Source organism: Osmerus eperlanus, chromosome 9 (assembly GCF_963692335.1).
Source record: "Osmerus eperlanus chromosome 9, fOsmEpe2.1, whole genome shotgun sequence".
NCBI lineage: Eukaryota > Metazoa > Chordata > Actinopteri > Osmeriformes > Osmeridae > Osmerus > Osmerus eperlanus.
This window is the reverse complement of record NC_085026.1, coordinates 5,136,500-5,162,495: the sequence shown is the minus strand read 5'-3', so window position 1 is coordinate 5,162,495 and position 25,996 is coordinate 5,136,500. Positions and strand designations below refer to the sequence as shown.

At 47.9% G+C, this 25,996-nt stretch overlaps 3 protein-coding genes across 5 annotated transcripts; 1 reads left to right on the top strand and 2 right to left on the bottom strand.

Annotated features, from left to right (window-relative positions):
* Positions 1 to 125: 125 nt before the first annotated feature.
* zmp:0000000662 (RING finger protein 145) lies at positions 126 to 6,144 on the bottom strand. Of its 2 annotated transcripts, XM_062469083.1 has the most exons (11): positions 5,760 to 6,144; positions 5,446 to 5,719; positions 5,222 to 5,330; positions 4,816 to 4,907; positions 4,163 to 4,404; positions 3,817 to 3,992; positions 3,488 to 3,628; positions 2,937 to 3,119; positions 2,627 to 2,774; positions 1,988 to 2,344; positions 126 to 1,755 (listed from the first exon to the last, which is right to left on the bottom strand). In XM_062469083.1, exons 2-11 carry the CDS (start codon positions 5,612 to 5,614, stop codon positions 904 to 906), a joined length of 2,469 nt encoding a protein of 822 aa, XP_062325067.1. In that variant the 5' UTR covers positions 5,615 to 5,719; positions 5,760 to 6,144; the 3' UTR covers positions 126 to 903. The 2 variants fall into 2 exon arrangements, with proteins under 2 accessions (XP_062325067.1, XP_062325068.1); XM_062469084.1 differs by lacking the exon at positions 5,760 to 6,144 and having other exon boundaries at positions 5,446 to 5,752.
* Positions 6,145 to 8,407: 2,263 nt separating this feature from the next.
* On the top strand, positions 8,408 to 18,749 carry LOC134026383 (probable carboxypeptidase X1). Of its 2 annotated transcripts, none has more exons than XM_062469104.1 (13): positions 8,408 to 8,790; positions 10,631 to 10,740; positions 10,967 to 11,106; positions 11,400 to 11,484; positions 11,884 to 12,034; positions 12,545 to 12,630; positions 12,824 to 12,947; positions 14,311 to 14,507; positions 14,723 to 14,902; positions 15,938 to 16,232; positions 17,208 to 17,347; positions 17,892 to 17,994; positions 18,386 to 18,749. In XM_062469104.1, exons 4-13 carry the CDS (start codon positions 11,446 to 11,448, stop codon positions 18,703 to 18,705), a joined length of 1,635 nt encoding a protein of 544 aa, XP_062325088.1. In that variant the 5' UTR covers positions 8,408 to 8,790; positions 10,631 to 10,740; positions 10,967 to 11,106; positions 11,400 to 11,445; the 3' UTR covers positions 18,706 to 18,749. The 2 variants fall into 2 exon arrangements, with proteins under 2 accessions (XP_062325088.1, XP_062325087.1); XM_062469103.1 differs by lacking the exon at positions 8,408 to 8,790 and adding an exon at positions 9,267 to 9,690.
* Positions 18,750 to 20,097: 1,348 nt separating this feature from the next.
* Positions 20,098 to 25,524, bottom strand: wdr32 (WD repeat domain 32). The gene is made up of 7 exons (XM_062469572.1): positions 24,849 to 25,524; positions 24,534 to 24,647; positions 24,226 to 24,423; positions 23,572 to 23,774; positions 23,300 to 23,383; positions 22,912 to 23,057; positions 20,098 to 22,440 (listed from the first exon to the last, which is right to left on the bottom strand). Exons 1-7 carry the CDS (start codon positions 25,280 to 25,282, stop codon positions 22,069 to 22,071), a joined length of 1,551 nt encoding a protein of 516 aa, XP_062325556.1. The 5' UTR covers positions 25,283 to 25,524; the 3' UTR covers positions 20,098 to 22,068.
* Positions 25,525 to 25,996: the final 472 nt, after the last annotated feature.

The following is a 25,996-nucleotide window of genomic DNA, read 5'->3' as shown; positions in this document are numbered from 1 at the left end:
TTATTCTGTGGATAAGAACGTTTTAGAGGACCGTGGACTTCGGGTTGTGATAGCTCTTCTAAATTATGGTCGGTGGGAAGCTGTGTAGTGAATATCCATCAAACACAAAGGCATTGACACAGACAGAAAGTCATTATTTAATTAATATAATGTAGAAAAGACAATATTCTCAGTACCAGGATGGAATTTAACTGTCATTCTTTCTACAGTGGAAAATACTGCCAAAAACCGATGACAACATAACATGGTTAATCTATATTCAGAAATTAAAATTGATTTGTTTATTTGACGGAAAACAACAAACAAGTTAATAACTAAATGTATCCACAACTAAAACAGTAATCCATTAGACTGAAGACTTCCATTCTAAGCCTTACATTATACATAAATGATCAGCATTGTTACTGGTTTTTATAACCTGACATATATACTGTATATAACTTATTTAAATAGTTTATCAACCATGAATCACTTTTACAGAAATGTCAGTTTGGAAATTAATCTGTAATTGGAGCTTTTAATGGATGTCCTTTTATTTTGGGCTGAATATTATCCTTCTTGATAAGAAACACCATAACTAAACACAACACATTCACTATACCATCCGGGTCTTATCCCAGAATGAAGGAGTCTATTTTTATTCTCCAACACTTCCCTTTTCCAGTTCAAGGCACTTCTGTGCTGTCCTGCTACAGTGATTTCATATTGGCCTCTCTGAGGTCATGGGCTGAATCTGTGTGAGGGATTTATTCATCGTACGTTGCAGCTTCGACCTTACACTACCCGACTGTCCCATGTGCGCCTGACTTGGTTCAGTAGGTTTCATCCCCTGCTGATTATCTACAGGAGACTTCCTTAGGGACTATGATATTAACCCCTCCATCCATCCATCCCTCCAGACTCTTATGGTGTGAGGACTGCGTTACTCGTTATGTCAGTCTGTATGTCATCAGTGTTTGAAATTTGAGTTGGCCACACTTGTCCATTCTGTTCTCTGCAGTCCTCACATTTCCTGCTGGTTCTCAGTGCTGTGTTCTGAGAGGAAACCGAGAGACTATCGACCCCAGAGTCTGACTCGTTCCCTTCATCTTCTTCCATGGTATCTGGAATACTGCTGCGGTTTACCCTTCCACAGAAATCCCCCTCTTTCTGCTGTTTATTGCCATCATCTCCTTCTATGCTGTCTGCATTGACAGGATGAGACTGACCCCAGGGTTCCTTTTCCAGGGTTCCCAACCTGGACCTACTCCCTGGAGAGCAGCTCGATCCCACGCTGACCAAGCCAACACAATCTCCAGTGGCGCTGAAGAGAAAGCCTTCAGGCGTCCTGTGAGGGTCTTCTGGTCCCTCCTCTCCTCCTCCATCTGTGTCCTCCCCACCTCTGGCCCCTCCCCTTCCACTTATGGCCCCTCCCCCTGCAGGGCCAGGTGACGCCAGGTTTCCTGGGAGCTCCTGGTTGGCGTTGGTGGGCGGGGTCTGATCAGTCCCTTTGGCAGCTACACCATCCCCCAGGTCCCCCTGGAAGGCCCCAGCCTGGGCCTCACCTGCCCCCATGTCCCCCTGGAAGGCCCCAGCCTGGGCTTCACCTGGCCCCATGTCCCCCTGGTAGGCCGCAGCCTGGGCCTCTCCTGCCCCAGGGCTGGGTCTGACTGACTGGTGGCACATGGGGCAGGTCTCCTGTACATATAGCCACTTTCGCAGGCAGTTGCCATGGAAGAAATGTCCACAGTATGTGATCACAGCAGAGCTCATTTCCTGCAGATGATAATAGGTGTGTTACTAATTAGATTACAAAATCAGACATTCAAACCCTTGCAACAACTGTGACCAATCCAATTAATTACATGTATGAAGTACACATTCTCTCATTCTACGCAAGTCATTCATCCAGTCTAGTGTACAAATCACTCGTATCGTAAAAGTGTCAATCACACATTGGCACGATGAGTGCATGACCCCTATCCTGGACCATGTGACCCAGACTGACCTGGAAGCAGATGGCGCAGACGTCATTGTACTGCTCCAACTGCTGAGCCGTGGCTCTGGGGAGGGACTTGATCTTTTTGGCAGCTTCCTGTCGGAGCAGGAAGCTCTTCCACCCAGACTGCGCTCTGAGCCAAACGTTAAAGTAGGAGTGGATGATGATGACCGACGCTCCCATCCAGCTCCACTCCCCAAACAGAGACTCCCACGTGCCGTAGCCCACCACGCAGAGGGCCACCACGAACTCCAGCACCCTGCTCACCGCGTTCACCCAGTAGATGATCTCCTCCAGGCTGTCTATGGGGTCGCTACGAAACAGCTCCACCATGAACATGGAGTATATCAGCACAGTCCCTGTTACCTGACACAATGAACAAGAACACAGAGTTTTCCATTTGATTCATTAAGCATTTTCTGTCAAATCTAATAGAATATTTCATGTAATAATGTCTTTGTTTAGCAGATGCTTTTTACCCAAATGATGTATAGGGGTGGGATTTGAACCCCTGACCTCTTGATCTGGAGTCAAATGCTCTACCACTAAGCTGTTTACATAGACATCAACCCGACAAAGTTCACTCTGTGTCAGTCGTAGATGAGAGCAAAGCTGGAGTGATTCTGTCTCCCCCCCAGACTGGTGTACCTGCAGAGACGTCAGCATGCAGCTGGACACTAAAATAAGCAGCCAGAAGTCCATGTGGAAGAACTGGGAGATTTTGTAGGCCATGTATCCTGGGAATATCAACAGCACCAAACACATGCTCAGGCCTCGGAAGTGTTTCCACAGGCTCCTAGACAAAGAAGAAGAAGCCGTCACTGGCACGAACGGAACAACGCTGACAAACCTTCTGAGGAATACTTATTCAGGATTCATTAGAACTTCGTCAGAAGTACAAATGTTCTTGATTGGGTGCTGATTGTAGGTGACCGTGTCGAAGGTGGGGGTCGCCCACCTGTTGCGAGAGGCTCCCAGAGCCAGGATGATGGGATCTGTGATCTCAATCATGGACTGCAGGGTGGAAGTCACCACGATGAAGAGGATGATGCTGAGGAGGAAGGTGCGCTGCAGGGTTTGCATGTCCAACAGACCCGTCTGGAGGGCCAGAAGGAGCAGGGTGACGCCCTCGGTCACCCCCCTGATCCAAAACAAACGTATCGCAGAAGGTACAGTCATGGAGGGTTTACTGAAGCAGAGGGAGTATATTTCTCTTCAAACGAGCACCTAGTATAGCCACTTCTTAACCATGGCAATGTAAAATTAGTCATATTCCCGTGTCTACATTTTGAGTATACACATTTCTGTCATTACTACACCACTGGCTTTAACAACAGTAGGATCATGCCTGTAACCAGCAGGTGTATTTGCTGATTCGTCTTTCAGCAGGACTACGGGTTCCTAAACATCTGTCATTAAAACACTGAGTAAGTCAGTAGAAGTAAAAGAATAAGGAATTATAATAGAAGTTAAACACTAAAGCTACATACATACTACATAGTTCCTGACCTGTGCATGACGTTGTCGTTCTGCACTGCAGCGTAGCCCCCCAGGTAGAACTTGCAGAGGTTTAGCAGCCCCAGCGCCAGGTAAGAGACCACGAAGGTCATGCCCAGGAGAGAGTAGGGAGTAGAGCAGCACTCAGAGACACTGGCCACGCGTGGGCAAACACCAGGCATGAACAGCCAGTCATGAAACAAACACATGAAACAAATAACGGTTTTGAGACCCTGCTGTAATGCTGCAAATTTCACCCAGGGGAGGGATAACATATCCATCCATCCATCTATCTAATCAATTACTTCAGTATGTCAGCATGACAGGTGGCAGACGTTCACCTAGTGAGAATGAAGAACAGGATTCCCTGGTGGCCAGCTGAGCTGCTGGAGGCTGAGGAGTACGTGCACAGCTGGACCAGGAAGAGGACCAGCCAGAAGACACTGAACAGCACCGGGACGGCAAACTGGCTCCACATGGAGATAGCCACAGCCAGAAGCCTGTCCAGCTCTATCACCTGAGGGGCGGGGGAAGGAGGAGGAGGGGAGGAGGGAGTATTCACACAAGGGGGTGAGAGGAAACAGATGTTTAAGAGAAGCAGGGGAAGGAGCTCATATTAAGTGATGAAGATGATGGTCATGGTCGGAGACAAAGATGGAGGTGGTGGTGACGTCATCGTGCAGTCACCTCCAGCTCCAGCATCTCGGAGTAGACCTCTCTGGCGAGGCGGTACGGCAGGAACAGGTTGGCTAGCAGGAAAATGGCCACGCCCACCCCGGTCAGCACCATGGAGAAGGAGTTGACGGCGAGCAGCACGCTGTGGGGTGCAGCGCACACCCTGGCCAGCAGGGGCAGCATGTGAGCGGAAAACAGCCAGACCTTTCTGGTCTTCATGAGGAAAGCACACAGCGTGCTCAGAATGATCAGACCTAAACACACACAGACAGAGAGTTTAACACCAGCTAGACACCGCAAAGCTTCAGCTGGACATTCTAGTGATACCTAGGCTTCTGCATGCCGTTTCTGAGATCCTGTGTTGAGAGCCATCTTGTAAAAACACTGCACTGACATATATTCTTTACGACGTTGCAGTTGATACATCATGTTGTTATTGTTGACTTGTCCTATGATCAAAATGATGTAAGACTGTACTTGTGGCATTAATGTTGCACTGTCTCTGGTAAAACACCTTTCTTGGCTGTAATCAGTGATACTATTAGAACTGTGCACTTCTAGTCACAAGATCATCTGCTGTACTTAATGCACTATTGCTTGTGAATGTATCTGCTAACTGAATCAAATGTCAGTGGAGCAAAGGGGACACGAGGTCGGGAGCCTACTAGTGAGCGCGGTGACGAAGCGGTTGAAAGCCGGCGAGTCCAGGTACAGCGCCCCGTCATAACCGTGTAGCACCTCACCACGGACGTAGTCCCTGAGGAGAACACACACACTCTGAGGGCTGGGCTACAGCTCGGTGGTACAGCATTAGGCTGCAGATCAAGAGGTCCCAGGTTTGAATCCCCTCAGTATGTCTCTTTAGATAATTGCATCTGCTAAATAAATACATCATTATTGTTATTGTTGTAATAAAGTTTTGAGCAGTACTACACTCTGAGGAGCCCAGGGCTTTCATCAGGAACACATTCATGCCTCAACATAGAAATGATGTTACTGCATCTATCAGGCACCCGAAGAGACTAGAGGAGGTTTGTAACTGATCTTTTAAATGTAAAGTAATGAACTTACTTGGAGATCTGATGTCCTACATACAGAAGCAGGGCAGCAAGGATGTGGAGGTACAGATTCACAATGTGCCGCAAAGGAAGAACTAACACCACCACGTTAACAACGTGACCTGGAACAGAGGGATGTTGTAGTTGCATGCTCTCATTTGTTTTTCAAATAAATAAATTAAAATGTTTTGTAATAAACTGTTGAACCAAGATGATTGCATATGCTTGTATACATACCAAAATAATACAAGTTCCAGATAACGTATTTGTATTTAAAAAGCATGTCTTCGTTCTTCGCCTTAAGGTGCTCCGTTAAACTATCAATGTCACATTTATACAGCAAGTCAAGCACCAATATGCTTGGCACCCTAAGGGCAACGTTGGCAATTTCTTCCAACCGTGGCATCTTTCTTTCTTTGGGCACGAAGCTTCCAGCTGGTCAGAAAACATATCACATTGTCATGGACGTTCTCGGTCACCGACACATACACTTCGCCCCAGATTGGACTCACTTCATATTCAGCTCTAGCACATTGGGTCTCCGGGCTAACCCTATCAATGGCTTGCCAACAGCACAGAAAATAAAATCAAAAGGACGACAGGCTGTGATCAGGCGCTTGAAACTGCTCAGTACATTTAAGATGAAGCCGTATAGCCGTAGTGGTGGGCTATGCTACTACTGCTGGGAGTCTGAGTTGTCGACTGTCCTAATAGAAATGTCGCTTCTGAAGTAACACAGAGGCTGCCATGATGGACGACAGTTACAATCTAGGTTCTTCTAATTCCAGACAATAACTGATGTAAACATTCAAACGAAATAACTAGTTTACATAATATCTTATTATGCCAACAAAACGGAACATTGTAAGTGTAGTCTTAAGAGCAAGGTGTTCCACAAATATTGGTCGCTTGCGTGGCTACTTCCTCTTTGAGCGTCATTACAGCAGTGCACCAATCAGAAATGCTGGGAAATCCTTTCAAAGTAAAAGCCCCAAAGTGAAACTATAGTTTGTGAGAAAAATGTCAAGCTAATAATAACAATAATTGGAGAGTGGTCAGATACAAATAAATGACCGTTGCTGAGGTCAAAACTTCCCCAATGCAGGCTGGGAACCTCACATGACCACATTGTGACCAGAATCACTTGTCAAACCGCCCTGTCCTGCCCTGTTTACTTTCCCCGTGTCACCACTATGACGGCCGCTCATCCAGGAGCTCCACTGTAAAATACGGAGTACCGCAGGGTATCTGTGTGTATGTACTTTCAATGTAAACCTTAAGTGTGTGTTTGTCTGTATATGTATCATATATAACTTTTAAAATACAAATAAAGCTTCTATATGTCCATGGAGGCCCAACTTGATTTGACAAATAATAATAAACCTGTTACTGTATATTGTTACTGTTACTAGTTGGAGACGACAAGGGACGGGGCATTCCTATTCGTATAAGAATAACTTATTTTAGAGTTTCTCTTCCCTGGAACAGATTTCATGTTCCAACCGAGGGGGGCTGGCACTGTCTTAGTGTCTAGGGCTGCATCAAATACCCTTTTTGCTCTGCTAAATTGCTGCACTAGTCCACACTTGACCGGTGGGGATCTCATCCTAATATTACTGTAACTGTTAGTTGCTCCTGGCATTCTCTAATTCCTGCTCTCCTCTCTCTGTCCCCCTTCCACACATCCCCTGTGGTGTGGGGGGTTTGAGCTGTCAGCATCTGCCTGGTCGTCGGTCTGCCAACGCTGGACCTGGTCGCCAGTGGACATCGATCTGTGACAGTCTGCCGAATCTGGATGTAGTCGCCAAGTGGACACCAGTATCGCTGACGGACAACAGCGAGTTACCGGTCCCTTTCCTCACCCACCTGCCTGTGATGCTGCGCCGATCACAGTCCCCAGCTCTGTGGCTACCTCTGCTTAAACTGACATCTACCAACTCTGACCCAAGTTGAACACTGGATTTTGGTGTTTCAACATACATTGACACTTCCCTGCTGTATGACTATGTTTAGCCTGTATTCTGCTTCTCTCTTTCACCAACCGTCTCTGGAGGAGGGGATCCCTCACTGAATTGTTCCTCCCGAGGTTTTTTCAAATTTTTCTCCTCTGGGAGTTTTTCCTTGTCTTCCTTGAGGGTTTAGGTTGTTTGAGGGGCAGTTCTATGGGCGTATGTGAAGCCCTCTGTGACATTGCTTGAAAAAAGGGCTATACAAATAAATGTTGATTTGATTTGACCATCAGGCCTTCAGCCCATATTTCCTCTGACTCTGGACGACTTGAGGTGTTAATGTGGTTGAAGAGATTCAAACGGGGGCTAAATGTAAAATGTGAAGTAACATTTTGGTGCTATCTATATACCTTCACGCTAATATGCATTTTGTGATGTGTTTAAAGAAAAGGCATTTATATATACATATAATAAAAGCATATAATTATGTGATTCTGCCTGTCACTATATTAATATTGTAATACGAGTTGATAAAATCCTACGAACAGAACTTTTTCCATAGATCCTCAAATCTTTGTTTTATGCATGTTAGGTGTTACTTCATACCATTTATTCACCATAGCATGAATCATCATAGAGTCGGAATGAGTTCTCACCCACTGCCACACAAGCAGGCCTCAGAAGGGATCTGGTCCACAGCACCAGGCTGGCCTAGTGTCAAACAACACAACCAAGAATCACAACCTCCAGATGAGCTCGAAAAGGAACTCAGCTCCTCTGCAGAGGACCTAGGTCTCTGTCTCCAAACGTGACTGAGCTAACCAGCTGTTTGATTTACATCAATTTACAAAGACAGTGATTGGGACAAGATCATTCTATGACTGCATAGTCATTGCCCCCATGCCCTCTAAACTCAAAGAACTCAAAGAACGGAGAGAAGGAGAGGAGCATGCAGAGTCTTGGGAATGCACATCATGTCATAAAATATGCATGATTATTAATGACAAAGTAAGGCAGTGACACAGTCCAAATCTGGTTAGGCCAACACAGTTTGAAACAGTTTTAGAATGTCTGTCAGTTCTAATACTGAGATGGCACCAGAGATAACACTTCTAGAAGGGAGAAGGCTATTTCAAGACAAACATTCCATTCTGTTCCAAAAATGTCTCATCTTGGCTGTCAGTGTTGCAACATTGTTTTCACACTGTGTTTTTCAGGAAATGGGGTCATTTGTTTTCAAAAGACCAGTCCAACCAGAGTGGGAGATTCTGGAGCAGATGAAAACGATGGAGGCCATGAAGACACCAGGGACTGAGCACCAAGGAATTCCAAATTATATATAATTTCTTCATTTCATGGAAGAGATTTATGACTTGAGATTCCTCCATGAATATGCTGACTCATGCTCATCCCCTGTGTGGACTACCACTAAGAATGCAGAAGTGCAGACCAAAGTATCTGGACATGCAATGGGACGTACTCCATCATCCTGAAGAGAAGGAGAGATGGAAGGAGAGATGGAAGGAGAGATGGAAGGAGAGAGATGGAAGGAGGGATGGAAGGAGAGATGCCGTCACTGTGAGCAGAAGACTGAGGATGTCACGGAACTGGAGAAGGCCTTAGAGATGTCAAAGTAAGACATGCTATAATGACTTTCATGTTTTCTGTAATATCCACCTTGACATTTATTATAAAGACATGCCACTATAGAGACCAAAAATGCAGGTTAAAGACATGATATTTCAAATCATACATTTGAAAAGGCTTCCTTTCTCCTCTGCAGGACATGACCACTGTACTACAGGATATCACTAGTGAGCTGTTGGAGATGGATGAACACAAGGGCGTAGATTTTGTTTGAAATGGGGGGGGGGGGGGATGAAGTAACATAACACAACAATAATAATATTCAAACATTGTCATTTGAACATTGTATGTAAAATGTGAGCTAATTTAGCAAAATATAAATTTCAAGCTTTTTTACGTTATTTGGGCAATGTGTATTATAATTTAGCACGTTTTTTTTTTACATGCCTTGGCATGACAGTCTGCAATGCTCGGAAAAAGCTTGAGTGACAATTTGCTTGCTCGACGATTTAGCGCGTTTGTTTTAGAAGTTTTACGTTTTTGAGGTGGGGGTGTCTTGTGGTCTCCTTTTGGACAAGGTTTGGATAGCTTTAAGGACTCACAATTACGCACAGATAGGAAATGATGGCAGAGGCATCATTGTGCATTTTAACTGCAATAATCATTTTGCACGCGTCTTACAAAGTAGGCGCATTCAGTAACGACACTCTAGTTGTGGAAAATGTAACCAGTGCAGCCACAAATTTGGAGACCAATACCACGAATTCTGCCACCAGTCAAACTAACAACTTTGGATTTAACCCTACAACTGCGCCTAACTTCACTACTACCAAAGTTGTCATTATAGAGATGACAAACAGTACTAAAGATACCGCTGATAACCGCATCGATAAAGACAAAGAAGAAAGTACTAAGACCGTCGGGGAAGATGCGCTCAATGAATTGGGTATGTTTGAAGTAACTACCGTGCTTTAACTACCGTGGCGTAGGCGTCTGAAAGCTGTAGCTCTAAAGTACCTACTGTCTGCCAGAAATAGTTCATTTCTGTTTTACTTTACAGTTGTATGAGGTTGCATCAATTAAATATTGAGGAATTGTTATCGACGTAAAGTAAGTGTGATTTGCAAAATATCGTGGTGTAAACTGGAGCAGTTCTAAACAATTGCTCATAGAATAATGCGATTTCAGCTTTGTAGTTGCTCAGATTCGTTTTTAGGGGTTAGACAATTTATCAAAACAGAAAAAGACAAAGCTGTTTATCGTTTATTAACAAGATTTATTTGTTTTGGCACTCGCAGCTGCTGTAGTTCTCCTCCTCCCTGCTATGTTTGACTTGACTCCGCTAACCTCCTAACCGAGTCTCATATTACATCCACGACTCTCCATCAAACCCATGTACCCCCGGCTCCACACTTCCCCGTACAGACAGAGGGGGGTGGGGGTGCCTGTTCAACTTGCACAGAACTGACCCGAGATGACTGCTTATTTGGGATGTTCTAGGGAATGTACTTAACTCAAGCAAAGCATTGTAAAACTTTACGGCTGCATTTGCCCTGAGGTTTCAAACTTGACAGCAACTTAACCCTTCAGTAGTCATTTGTTACAATTGTAATGTTCTGTCACTGCACAGAATTCCATCCTAGCACAGCATGCAGCATAAAGACTGTCAGCATGAACAGGCAATCTGACATGTATAACTGAGATCAGGTTATCTCGCACTGTGCCTGATAAAAACGTTCATTGACTCCGACCGCAGAAACAATTGTACTTCTAATCCTTGATTTTTCCGCTGTGCTTTCTACGTGCACTCATTCTATGTCTCTTCGGATAAAAGCCGAATGAATGAAGCTGTAGAAATGTGAATGTGTGACTGTGCGTCTCCCCAGACTGCCCCCCTCTGGGTCTGGAGGGCCTGAGGGTGGAGGACAGCCAGCTGCGTGCCTCCTCCCAGCAGCGGGCGGGGCTGGGGCCTCACCGCGGCAGGCTGAACATCCAGGTGGGTCCACACAGGAGCAGCTTCTGTAGGGAGGAGGAGGGCTGGTCGTCCATATGGGCTCTTCAGACCACTAAGGGCTTTTTATATATATATATAAACAAATATAAAATATATGTATGTGTACAAAACCATTCATTTGCTGCATGTGTGTGTGCGAGAGTGTACGTGCGTATGGATGCATGTGTGTGTTTTTGCGTGTATGTGTGTGTTTGTGTGTGTGAACCAGTCTGGCATCGAGGATGGGGACCTGTACGATGGAGCATGGTGTGCCCAGTATGAGGACCAGGACCAGTGGCTGGAGGTGGACGCCCTGCATCTCACCCTGTTCACCGGAGTCATCCTGCAGGGAAGGAACTCCATCTGGAGGTGCAGCTACACCTGACTAAAGATACCTGACTACACCTGACTAAAGATACCTGACTACACCTGACTAAAGATACCTGACTACACCTGACTAAAGATACCTGACTACACCTGACTAAAGATACCTATCTACACATGATTCGAACTAAACAAAATAATGTATTCACTTAGCAGACACATTAACCAAATACGCTCTACAAATGAGCCATACCTACCTACACAGAGCTATCTCCAAGAGAGTCTAACTAATTCTGTGTCCACTCATGTATCTTGTGTGCCTTCTGTACGTCTTGTAGCTGGGACTGGGTCCACACCTACAAGATACAGCTGAGTAATGACTCGATGTCTTGGGAGACTGTCATGAATGACACAGAGGAGGCGGTGAGGAGATGATGATAACTCAGTGTTTACCTGTCATTTCTCTTTACCTGTCTGCCTGTCACAATACCATAGACAAAACCTTTGGAGGGGGAACAGCTGGTTCTCTTAAGAAAAAAAGTTTGAAAAGCTACGCATTTGTAGTTCAGTTGTTACTTTTGCATTGTCTTTCGATAGACTGTAGATATTTTATTATTGAAGATATTATTATTGTTCTGCCTGGTAGCTGAGATGTGGTTATTTTCCTTAACTCTGACCACCAAAGACTAAGACTATGTTAAGACTATGTACTTCTGAACCAGAACCTCCTATGTACTTTTTAAATGCAATATTTGGGAGTCACTTTGGGTCAAAGCCTCTGCTAAATGACTAAAATGTAACAGTACTTGGTATTGTGTTTAGATATTTCCGGGTAACCAGGACCCTGAGACGCCGGTCCTAGGGCTCCTCCCTGAGCCCACCGCCGCCCGCTTCCTCCGCATCAACCCCCAGACCTGGTACTTCAACGGCACCATCTGCCTCAGGGCCGAGATCCTGGGATGTCCTCTGCCAGGTGACCAGCCACAGACCAGGGCCAGACCTGGGTTAACCTGACAGACCAGGGCCAGACTTGAGTTAACCTGACAGACCAGGGCCAGACCTGGGTTAACCTGACAGACTAGAGCCAGACCTGGGTTAACCTGACAGACCAGGGCCAGACCTGGGTTAACCTGACACACCAGGGCCAGACCTGTGTTAACCTGACAGACCAGGGCCAGACTTGGGTTAACCTGACAGACCAGGGTTTATATTCTATGCACTGTTTGTAATTATAATAATGTGTGCATTTAGCAAAGCCACTTTTATCCAAATCCATCAGATGTTGATCTGTAGCCAAATGCTCTACTCCAAAGCTGTACCCAATCATGGCAATTCTCTGGATAAAAGCATCTGCTTAATGAACACATGTAAATCTGAAGGGAAACAAAAATAGTAGCACAGTTGTGATTGGACGGCTGTGGGACCTCCATCAAGCAGGCCAACATGGTACTAATCTGTCGCCGCTGCTGATTGGACCCCTCAGATCCAGACGACATGTATGGAGAGACTCAATCAGGCTCCAAAGACGATCTGGACTTCAAGCACCATAACTACCAGGACATGAGGAGGGTCGGTTCCTGTTGAACACTGAACACAACATGAACCCACACACTGGGTTGTTCTGAACACAGTTACAGTTATGTCTCTGTGTGTGACCTCACGTTGACCATGTGTGACCTCGTGTGGTCCTGTGTCGGCCCGTGTGACCCCGTGTGTAATCCCCTGTGTGACTCATATTTCTGACCCTGTGTGTGACCGGTAGTTGATGAAGAATGTGAGTGAGGAGTGCCCAGACATCACCCGCATCTACAGCATTGGGAAGAGCTACACAGGACTCAAACTCTACGTCATGGAGATCTCAGACAACCCTGGCAAGCATGAACTAGGTGAGAGAGCGGCTGGCTGTCCACCACAGGTGTGTCTCCAAAGCCACTTGAACCTGATGTTGTAACTATGTGAAGTCTCCCGACAAGGTCCTCTACTACTTGACTCAGCTGTTGGAGATGCTGTATGACCCATGAAGCTCTTTGTGCCATCCGTGTCACAAAGAGCTTCGTAGCTGCTCCCAGATGTTACCTCTCCTGAAGCACCCTTCCTCCCATGTTGATAAGGAAAACTTGACATACCAGAACTGCTTGTAGCAGCCTGGTGTGTGTCTGTGTGTGTCTGTGCATGTGTGTATTTCTGTGTGTGTGTGTGTTTGTGTGTGCGTGCTAGTGCGTGTTTACACTGGGTTCGGCTGCTGCTCCAGATGAGATAGGCAGACTCAGGACCACTGGAGGCCTCTCTTACATAAACACACTGATGGGGGTTTGAAGACCCTGCACAAGTCTCTGAAACTATAAAGACTCAGTTGTTTCCATGGGAACAATTCCTGATTCCAGATTCCAACTCTAATTGCAGGAGCTTTTTAACTTCTGCCAACGGGGTGACATGTTTACAGAAATAAAAGAAAACTCCTAACAGGATTTTGCAACCAGACAGTTGATATTTCTAAGATGTTTCGACATATTCAGCCCTCCGAGACAGGGAGACAGATGAGAGAGGAGGTTATTATTCATGCGCTGACAGCTGATATCAGTCATGGATAATTAGGTTGGGGAGCCCGAGGAGTGAGCTGCATGTGGTTTTCATTTCACAAAGAGGAATGTAGAAGAAGCTAATATCGGTGGGTTAGTGAAGCGTTGTCAGAAAATATCTTGGTGCTGCAGCCAGCTCCCTCTGCCCCTGGCCTCCACTCAGGACCCACAAATGTGGGCTGTTGAGCCAGAGCGATGGATGGATGATCTCTGGCAGGCTCTGGTTATTGTATCTCCCACCAGCGCTTAACACGACACACAGGGACTCAACCGTCCATCAGATCGAACACGCGTGTTTCAGATGTTTACCATCATCAGAGGAATCCTCCTCTGTATGTGGCTTTGGATAAAGACGTCTGCTCAATGAGCAAGTTGTTATCCTCAGAGTAGTGCCTGGGGTGTTCAGGTCTATTTGTCTCAAGCACCCACTGATGTCCCCAAGGACCCACCTAACTTATTTCTTTCCATTAAAATACATTCTTAATTTAGCTGACACAAAGTACAGCAGAAAATCATGCCCTTAGAGAGACAAGTTAGTTCTAACAGGATCTCCACCGTCAGTGTGTTTCCACTCAGAGACACTGAACTCCTCTGTCCATTTGAAGAAGAGATGTGTTTCAGGTGTTCAGCGCCGGAGTTCATACCAGTCTACCTTTACTTCCCCCGGCAGGAGAGCCAGAGTTCCGCTATGTCGCTGGGATGCACGGCAACGAGGCGCTGGGCCGCGAGCTGGTGCTCAATCTGATGCAGTACATGTGCCGGGAGTACAAGAGAGGCAACGAGCGCGTGGTCCGCCTGGTGAAGGACACACGCATCCACCTGCTGCCCTCCATGAACCCCGACGGCTACGAGGGAGCCTACGAGAAGGTGGGAGGAGTTTGGACACCCCAGGACATGGCGCTGGGAGAGGGCCCGATACTGGATTTTGTGAAAGGATTTCGTTTTTTGTTGGAAAGCACAGATCGATTGGTTCTTGTTGAGATCAACAACATTTCAATGTATTAATTCATGCTGTTTAGATGTCATTTTCAGAATCGGGGTCATCAGTGTGTGTGACTTTGTGTGACCTTGCCCTCCTGCAGGGTTCAGAGCTGTCGGGGTGGGCGCTAGGGCGCTACAGCTACGAGGGCATCGACATGAACCACAACTTCCCAGACCTGGACAACATCATGTGGGACGCACAGGAAATGGCAACGGACAAATCTAAAGTCAGCAACCACTACATCCCCATCCCGGAGTACTACACGAAAGAAGACGCCTTCGTAAGTGAAGCTCAGAGTGTTAACACTCCCAGCGGTGATGTTCTTTGTACAAGCCCTATTTGTATGTCTCTTTGAATGAAAGTGTCGGCTACTGGTACAGCTGGTCTTGTGGTACTGGTACAGCTGGTATAGCTCAGTAGTTAAAGCATTCGACAGCAGATATAGATAGCAAGTTCAAATTCCCCTTCTTGGCTTTGGAGAAAAGCCTCTGCAGATTACATTAGATTAACTACTGTACAGTTACTGCAGAAGACACTACTTCTACAGCCTAAACATGAAGCTGTCAGGTTGTTTTATTTGTAAGTTAGTTTGTTTTTTACCTAGGCATATAATGGTACTGATGCAGTAGTATCAGAATCAGAATTCAGAATCAGAATTTGGTTTATTCGCCATGTATGTTATGCAAACACAGAATTTACTGTGGCAGGGAGGTGCAAACACTAAACATATACAAATCTTAAATTAAGTAAAGCTACAGAAGTTTAACTATTCCTAAGAACTAAAAAATCTAAGAATAAAACAATTTAAATATAAAATATATATAAAAATAAGAATAAGAATGAGCAGCATGAGTGGTCAGCAGTAGTAAGAGTTGTAGCCATGGAATATTGCTCCATTAACTTGAAGCCAAAGTAGAAACACATATGTTTAGAAGAGAGCACTGAGGACATGTTGTGAATGTGGAGGTTCTGAAGAATGTGTTTCCCTGCAGCGGGCTGTGGGCCTCTGTCTATAGACAGAACAGGAAACAGAATGAGAGTCCAGGAAACAGGGTCAAGTTCACAGATACCAGAGCTCTGAATGTTTGGTAACAGTCTCTTCAATAACACCATCTGTTTGCAATCATTCCCGTTAACAAAAGGATTACGGGACACTTTTAGCCGTTTTTAAGTCAAGTCATCTTTGTGACCCTGGAGCTAGCTACTTGAAACACTGTGGTATATATTTATTCAGTATAAAGGAGCCATGCTTCCCTCTGTGTGTAGCGGGCGGGATAAGAAACCTTGCGTCTGAGTGACGCGTCCCTGTCCCCAGGTGGCCCCAGAGACCCGTGCCGTCATCAGCTGGATGCAGGACGTGCCGTTCGTGCTCGGGGCCAACCTCCATGGGGGCGAGCTGGTGGTGACGTACCCCTTTGACTGCACGCGCGACTGGATCCCCCAGGAGGACACCCCCACGGCCGACGACAGCTTCTTCCGCTGGCTGGCCACCGTGTACGCGTCCACCAACCTGGTGATGGCCAACCCGGAGCGCCGCATGTGTCATTACGAAGACTTTCAGCAGCACAACAACATCATCAACGGGGGGGCCTGGCACACCGTCCCAGGGAGTGAGTCACACACACACACCGTCCCAGGGAGTGAGTCACACACACACACCGTCCTAGGGAGTGAGTCACACACACACACACCGTCCTAGGGAGTGAGTCACACACACACACCGTCCCAGGGAGTGAGTCACACACACACACCGTCCTAGGGAGTGAGTCACACACACACACCGTCCTAGGGAGTGAGTCACACACACACACCGTCCTAGGGAGTGAGTCACACACACACACCGTCCTAGGGAGTGAGTCACACACACACACCGTCCTAGGGAGTGAGTCACACACACACACACCGTCCCAGGGAGTGAGTCACACACACACACCGTCCCAGGGAGTGAGTCACACACACACACACCGTCCTAGGGAGTGAGTCACACACACACACCGTCCTAGGGAGTGAGTCACACACACACACCGTCCTAGGGAGTGAGTCACACACACACACACACACACACGTCCCAGGGAGTGAGTCTCACACACAAACCATCCCAGGGAGTGAGTCACACACACACACACACTGTTTTCTGGAGTCTGTTCAGGGCGCTCAGGCGTCCTGTCTCAAATGAGTTTGTTTCAAATGCACTTTAACCCTCGTGCTGCCTTCGGGTCACATGACCCAAAGGTTCACAACGAACCATCGTTGTGTTTACCCAATTTCACCCAATACAAAAACAAATAAAAATAATTTTCTTTTAACCATTGCAATGTGGGGGGTCTGAGACAGCCCGACAGTTAAAAGAAAATGCTTCACTTTGTTTTTGTATGAGGTAAATTTGTCGCAATACGACAGTGGGTCACAATGACTGATGGGTCAGAATGACCCGAAGATAACACAAGGGTTAAAGTGGTGCTACACGGATAAAGCTATCGTCTTTAGGGCCCCATATCGTCTCTCTGTATTTCGAACACCTGCAAAACGAATCTGAGGTCGTTCACTCTTCTTTCAACCTGGTCTCCCAACTCCGTGTTGCGCAGGCATGAACGACTTCAGCTACCTGCACACCAACTGTTTCGAGGTGACAGTGGAGCTGTCCTGTGACAAGTTCCCCCACGCCAGCGAGCTGCCCACAGAGTGGGAGAACAACAAGGAGTCCCTGCTGGTCTACATGGAGCAGGTCAGCTCTCCCTCTCCCTATCGCTCTCTGCCTCTCCCTACCTCTGTCTGCCTCTCCCTACCTCTCTCGCCCTACCTCTCTCTGCCTCTCCCTACCTCTCTCTACCTCTGTTTGCCTCTCCCTACCTCTCTCTCCCTTGCCCTACCTCTCTCTGCCTCTCCCTACCTCTCTCCCTCTCCCTACCTCTCTGTGCCTCACACCAGGTGTCATCGCTCTCACTCTAGCTCTCCTTCCATCTCTCTGTCTCGCTCCATCCCTTTCTCCATCTCTTCTTCTCTCCCCATCCCTCACTCCATCTCTCTCTCTTTCTCCGTTGCTCCATCCCTCCATCTGTCTACCTCGCTCTCTCCATCCCTCCACCTCGCTATATCTCTCTTTCCACCTCGTTCCATCTCTCTCCCTCCATCACCCCCCCCCCTCTTTCTCTCTCTCTCCCTTTCATACTGTGTACTGTAACTGCCTTGCCATTCATTGGACCGTGAGGGGATGAGTGAGGCTCTTAGCAGCTGAGTCGAGGTGGCAGTGAAGCCTTCTCTGTCTGCAGGTCCACAGAGGCATCAAAGGGGTGGTGAGGGACAAATTCACCAAGGCTGGCATAGCCGACGCTGTGGTCAAAGTTCAGGACATGGACCACGACGTACGATCAGGTGGGGTTGGTGTCTGCAACATCACTTTTCTAATCACATCATGTATTCCACACATTATCCTTTCTGCCTCCTTACAAATATGACTCACTCCAGAGTCAAGAGACTCTACTGATAGGAAATCATGTAATTTTACAAACTAGATATAATGCGTATAATCAGAATTTAACGGTTAGTGTGTCATATTTACATATTATGATTATGTCCTACAGATGATGAACAGAATGAAGCCAATCCATCAACCACCATGTTATCCCTGATTCAAAACATAAAATCAAATGATAAAACCATGATAAATTCATTCCAAAACATTACACTGATTCCTAATGATAAACAGTCCAAAACATCAGTGATTCCTGGTGATAACTACCCCCCCCCTCCCTCCTTACTGAAGCCGCTGGAGGGGACTTCTGGCGTCTGCTAAACCCGGGGGACTACCGGGTGGTGGTGTGGGCGCTGGGCTACCTGCCCGCCGCGCGGCGCTGCCAGGTGGGCACTGAGGCCCGGCCCACCCCCTGCCACTTCCTCCTGACACCCATGCGGAGGCTGAAGCCGGGCCGGTGGGGGGGCGGGGGGGCCCGCCTGGACACACAGCTGCGCCTGCGGGCGCTGAGGCTGAGGAAGCTCCGTGCCACCACCAAGGTCCTGAACCGCCGCAGGGAGCAGCAGCAGCAAGTTCGCAGGACGCGCTCCGCCAGAATGCCCCGGGGATGAGGGCAGGCCTGCTCTCTGGCGGGAGGTCAGGGGATGAGGGGAGGTCAGGGGATGAGGGGAGGCTAGGGGATGAAGGGAGGTCAGGGGATGAGGGGAGGTCAGGGGATGAGGGGAGGTCAGGGGATGAGGGGAGGTCAGGGTTTGAAAGGACTGTGCCCCCCATCTCTCCTCCTGTGAATAATGTCATCTACCTTTGTCTACACGTCACTGTGGCTCATTACTGCTGCTGTATATGTCACATATTTGTTTAAGGGGTTGTTGGGGACCACATGTTGTTTAACCCTTGTGCTGCCTTCGGGTCACATGACCCAAAGGTTCACGACGAACCATCGTTGTGTTTACCCAATTTTACCCAATACAAAAACAAATAAAAAGCATTTTCTTTTAACCTTCGCAATGTGGGGGGGGGGGGGTCTGAGACAGCCCAACGGTTAAAAGAAAGAAACTTCACTTTGTTTTTGTATGCGGTAAAGTTGTCGCAATACGACGGAGGGTCACTATGACTGATGGGTCCGAATGACCCGAAGATAACACAAGGGTTAAGGGGTTCGACTTGAAGACTTTATTGTATGTTTCAGCTGGTCTGATGTATACGTTTTGTAACTGTGGCAGGAATGAAAAGATTTACTATACACCCAAAATATTTATACTTTAATCTCTTTCAATATCAACCATCATTACACAAATGATCTTTATTTTACTATATTGACTGACATTGTGAATCATAATGTAAGATATTATCAAGACCATACAAGGTAAGGTATTATGAGATCTACCGATTAGAATTAACATGCCAATCCTTCAACTCTCCCACATAACTAATGCCCCTGTATTTGACTAATCTTCAGAAACTGCTAGAAGAAAACCCCTTTGTATGGTTCACATGACCCTGAGAAGAATCATAACTACTGTTACTATTAAGTGTCTAATACTGTCACCTGTTAGGATTGTTATGAAGCATACAATCCACCTACTGTGTACATGATGCATTCATTTCATGAAGCACTCCGATCCACTGTGACGTACACGTGGGGATTTTAATTCTCGACTTTGTGAGCTCTCAAATGCTGAGATACACATATCCCATTTTTACCGTCACTGGGGAATCTATTACTGCATCGCTGCATGGTTGTGGTGACCCTGGGGAATCGGAGAGGCTGTTGTGACCCTGTAGTGACACTGGGGAACAGGCTAGTGACCCAGGCTGTAGTTACCCTGGGGAACAGGAGAGGCTGTACTGACCCTGTAGTGACCCTGGGGAACAGGAGAGGCTGTAGTGACCCTGTAGTGACCCTGGGGAACAGGCAAGCAGGAGCAGAGGTTCACGTCCCCTGCCCCCAAGTGGCACACTTGCAGCACTGCACCCTCACCACAAACAGAAGGCAGGCCGTCAACAGTGCAAAATGCCACCTTTTATTTCAGTGAGACGTACCATATCAGCATCGTTGTCGGGATTATTTAGAGACACGTCATTATAAACAACAAATATGGGCTTCAAACTCATCCTACATGAACAAAGCAATGGTGAACAAACTAGGGAACAATCCTGCGATCACCCCCCCCAAAAAATCACAAACGTTAGCTTCAACGAACATGAAGGTTAAAAAGGTGAGCAGGGAGAGGGGGAAAACAACAACTAGGTGACACACAACGCATCTCGCTCACAAGTCCTAACAGGACCCCCACTGAGAATGGGCCGCGACCCACGAGAGACGTCGACATAGAAAACGTCCGATTGGTCGTCCTTTCTTTTGGAATGAAGGTAGATAAAAAGCAGCAGCGAAGATTGCCCTACGGGAGCAGCTCCTTGTGAGGACTGCATTAGACCAGCGAGCTGAGGCACTGCTTCCTCTACCAGGAGCTCTGCAGTACGCAGCGGACACAGGTGACCCCCACCCCCACCCCACACAGGACCACCTGAGTCCTACAATCTTAAGACATCTGGACTACTCAAGAGCATCCAGTAGATAGCATATTCATAAAGGCTGGTATGCATAGAAGCATTTGGTTCATGTCTATAACCAGGTCTACATAGGAAGGCTATAACTCACTATCTCGTTACATGTACTCTGGATCTAGGACTGGGCGTTGTAACGAGCTGTTAGGCCGGGCTCAGATCCACACACTGGTTATCCCTCGGAGCAGAAATACACTAGGCTGGCCTAAGCAGTGATGTGTGTGTGTGTGTGTTGGCTGTTCCTCCTCAGCAGTGATGTGTGTGTGTTAGCTGTTCCTCCTCAGCAGTGCTGTGTGTGTGTTAGCTGTTCCGCCTCAGCAGTGATGTGTGTCTTGGCTGTTCCTCTTTAGCTGTTCCTCCTCAGCAGTGATGTGTGTGTTGGCTGTTCCTCCTCAGCAGTGGTGTGTGTATTAGCTGTTCCTAGTCATCACTGGCTCTCTGGATCAGAATGGTGCTGAAGCTTAGTTTATTGTCATGGTGATGTTCTCAAGGTAGTACATAAGCGGTGATGGCTTGGAGGGGTCTAGTATGTAACTCACTCACTCACACACACACACACACACACACACAGAACAAAATGCCCTAACTCTGTCATCTCATCTCAGCACCAGGTTGTAACCCTAACACCTCAACACCAGGTTGTAACCCTAACACCTCAACAGCAGGTTGTAACCCTAACACCTCAACAGCAGGTTGTAACCCTAACATTTCAACACCAGGCTGTAACCCTAACACCTCAACATCAGGCTGTAACCCTAACACCTCAACACCAGGTTGTAACCTGAACATCTCAACATCAGGCTGTAACCCTAACACCTCAACATCAGGCTGTAACCCTAACACCTCAACACCAGGTTGTAACCTGAACATCTCAACATCAGGCTGTTACCCTAACACCTCAACACCAGGCTGTAACCCTAACACCTCAACACCAGGCTGTAACCCTAACCACCCATAGCAGAGCGGGAGGAGCGACAGATCCCAGGAAGAGGAGAACAGAGTTGGGGCTGGGGGGGGTCGCTGGTCCTGGAGAGTGGAGACAGGCTGACAGAGATCCAGAGGTTGAAAGTCAGATGTAGGAGCAGAGGAGCAGCCCTTGGAGCAGGCGTGAGCAGAGCGGATGGAGCCTCCATAAGAGGTATGGAAGAACACAGGGGAGGGAGTGGGGGCCGGGGGTACACCATACCCCCCTGGGGAGGAAGTCCCAGTCTTCTCAGGCTGAGAGGGGTGTGTGTGTGTGACAACATCCTCTCCTTCCAAGGACCTCCTGGTCCTGGCTGTTCCCAAGGGATGGTTCAGAGATGGTTCTAGAACAATATTGGCTCCGGCTCCGGCTTATCAGAAAGTTCTAGAACGACGTCTGTTCCGGATGCAGTTCATCGGGGGGACTGGGGGGGGCGGGGGTTCTAGAACTTGGGCTGATAGAGGGCCACGCGCCCGCTGAGACAGCCCGAGGCCAGCTGGCAGTGTGTCGGGGAGAACTTGGTGGTGAGCACCACGTCGCTGTGGGAGTAGATGGAGCGCACCTCCCGCAGGCAGCTGGTCTGGACGGGGATGCAGTCCGTCAGCTCGCCGCAGTGCTGGTCGAAGGCCAGGAGGCGGACGCCGTAGCCGTACGGCGAGCAGATGAGCCGGCCGTCGGGGCTGAAGCACAGCTCCTTGATGTAGCCCCGGCCCACGTTGGCCTCCTCGATGTAGTGGGTGAGCCGGAGAGAGCAGCGGGGGGAGGCGGGGGGGCGCGCGGGGGCCCCCTCCTGGAACTCGTACACACACGTCCACTACAGGGGACAGAGAGAGAGGAGAGAGAGAGAGAGAGGTTTCAGCACTTGATTGTCAGAGGATGTGTCTGTCAGGTTAGTTCTACAGGCATCTTCTACAGGCGTGTTCTATAGGCGTGTTCTACAGGTATGTTCTCAGACGTGTTCAACAGGCATGTTCTACAGGCGTGTTCTATAGGCGTGTTCTACAAGTATGTTCTCAGACGTGTTCAACAGGCATGTTCTACAGGTGTGTTCTATAGGCGTGTTCTACAGGTGTGTTCTACAGGCGTGTTCTACAGGCGTGTTCTATAGGCGTGTTCTACAGGCGTGTTCTACAGGTGTGTTCTACAGGCGTGTTCTACAGGCATGTTCTACAGGTGTGTTCTACAGGCGTGTTCTACAGGCATGTTCTACAGGTGTGTTCTACAGGCGTGTTCTACAGGCATGTTCTACAGGTGTTTGGGACTGTAGGGGTCGGAGGTGGCGTACCTCCTGGTCGTCCATGTTGCTGGAGCAGCGGATGAGCGTGGCCCAGCCTTTAGGGTGCAGCTGCAGGGAGGTGATGCAGTTCCCGCGGTCTCTCTCTCCAGGAACCTCAGGGGTCAGCACCTCCAGGCTGTTCCTGGGGGACAGGCCTGGCACAGGAACACAGTGACACCAAAAATCAACCCATTGTCCCCAGGGGCAATTTACAAATTTGTTGCTAAAGTCATGCATATGACCAGGAGCCTGACTTTAAACAACTAAACAACACTTTAATGGTCTTTCATCAGTTGATATCAACCGATTATATTAGATAAATTGAATGAAATCAAATAAATAAAATGTAAGTGTATGATACATATGGTGTAGCTGCAGGAATCCAGGAGAGTCTCACCTTCTCTGTGAGGGTGGATCTTGCTTGAGTCGTTGCCGTGGCGAGGAGCGCCTGGTGCCAACCTGGAGGCTGAAGTAGCACCGTCTTGAAACCCAGAAACACACAGTCAGCAGAGACACAGTCAACACTGAGTCACAGACAGCACCGAGTCCAAGTCAGGGCAGAGTCACACTCAATCAGTCACAGGCCATACAGATTCACTGTCACTTTGAGTGTTGAGTAGGAAGAGAAGGGTGAGGAAGTAGAGGCAGGTGGAGGAGGTGGAGACTCACCTGAGCTGAGGGGCGTGCGGCGGGCGCGCAGCATGCGGTAGCTGCCCACCTCCAGGGACTGGGTGAGGTCCAGGTCGTGGAGGATCAGCAGGTAGCCGGAGGACGTGGAGATCAGCATCTTGGAGCAGTCGGGCGTCAGACGCATCCGCATTAGGTAGCGCGTGTGGAAGAACTTCTTGTGGGGGCAGCCGTCTTCCGTGAACCTGCAGGGAACACAGATCCAGGAGCTGGGATGAGAGCAGGTCAACCTGAAGGATATTAAACTGACAGTGTACACACACGTACACACTCACAAGTTTGTTTTTCTATCCTAGTGGGGCTCGGTCCCTAACCCTAACCTTAACCCTTAGTGTATTCTAACCCTAACACTAATTGCAACCTAACTCTTTAAAAAAATCCCGAAAAAAGCATTTGAAGTTATAGAGCCCAGCAAAAGGGCCCCACAGGGTCAAGTGTTTCCATGTTTCACTATGTGAGGATATGTGGTCCCCACAAGGGTAGTTAAATAAGACCACTCACACACACCTAAACACTCATACACATGTACAGACTCAGACACCCTCATAAACCCTCACAGAGAGACAGACAGAAAAACAGACAGGCAGGCAGACAGACATGCAAGACAGACATGCAGTCACAGACATACAGACAGACCTGTTGGTGTCCCAGGTAATGACATTGCCATCAAACCCGGAGGTGACGAGGAGGCGGGTGTTGGTGTCGTACTCGATGTTCTTCACCCAGCTGGCGTGGCCGTGCAGCGTGCACACCTTGGAGCTCAGCTTACGCAGGTCCCACAAAGCAATAGTGGTGTCGTCTGAGCAGGTGGCGAACAGACGGTTGTCTAGAAACCTGTGGAGTCAAAACACTTGTCTATGAAAGCATCAAAACTGTGGAGTCAAAACACTCGTCTATGAAGGCATCAAGACTGAGTGTGGGTGTAGGAGGGACGGCCGGCTGACCTGATGTTGTTGACGCAGTCTTCATGTGCCTCCACCAGAGTCTTGATGTGCTTGGAGGAGATGGGATCAAACAGCAGGACCTCCGTCTGCTCACAGGCAACCGTCAGAACGGACCTGGGACGGGACACACACACACGTTCAGGAATCACTTCTTCTGCTGACCACTAATGCTCAAACACAAAAGGAAAGGTTACGTGATGCTATCTGCATGAAGTCAGTCACCCTGTACTGTAACACCATCTCGCGTATCCTGCATTGTAAATTCACAATCACTAGCTAATGCCGCTAATCTAGCTAGCTATCATGGCAAATTACCCGTCCGGCGAGTATTCCAAATTGAACACGGCTCCGTGCGTTTGAGTGCTCAAGTTGACGGAGTCTGTGGCAGGATTCATTGAGCGATACAAGTTTGTCATTGTCCTAAAGTTATCCCTTGACGGATCAACGAAAAGACCTCTTCTAATAGTCCTGCTTTGTATCCATGAAAATAAGCTGGAGTAACTGACATCCGTGGCAGTGCTAGTATTGCCACCCTTCCCCGGCTGAGATGGTGCCTGACACTGGGGATTGGTATCCGTCGTCACCGGTCTGGCGTTCCTTTCCCTCGGTGGACGAGGACAGGTGGTCGGGGATTTCTCTTCATCATCCGAGTCTTCAATGTCGGGGTCTTCCTTGTCAGACACTGCCCTTCCTGGCCTGTCTTGAGAATCGTCAGCGTCGTCGCCATCACTTTGGTGGTCCGAGCTCATTGTACGGATAAAGCGCCCCGGTAGTTACTTGCAGTGTCTCCGTTCAACAGTGAATTATCCAGCGTCTAACTAGCAAGCGAACGTGCATACAGGTATATAATTGCTCTCTGCCCCTGAGAGCCAAATGTCGCAGCTAACTGTATGGTTTACAACAACGCTCGCATTCAATATTTATTAGTTGACCAACGCTCTTCCAAAACACATACTGTAATGTAAATTACATGATGTATTTCCGTTTCCTAGTGCACTTCTGAGAGGTCGTCATAAAGTGAACAGCGCCCTCTATTGGACATGGGCGGCATGGTCCATAGGTGACTTCATCCAATGCCAGAACCAACCGGTAGCCTAAACATGTACTGTAATTCGCTCACCGTCAAACCAGCAGAGGGCAGATGTGTCAAACCAGCAGAGGGCAGATGTGTCTTGTGCGTGGACAAAATGTTTACCCACATTGCAATATAGTTTACTTGTGGAATATTTAAACAGACGCATCGTTTTTTTTACAGGATTAGTAGGAACATGTTGAAACAAAATGAGCGTCACATTTAATATGCAAATCCTTATTCAGAGACATGCTGATGGTGTAAGTTGACACAAACGTTTCAAGGAGAGGATGCGGCCCGAGGCAGGAGCCATAATTACAGGTGTCGTCCGGGGGGTTTAAATGATCTGCACTTTACACAAGTGTCTGTGTGTTTGTGTACGAGCGTGTGA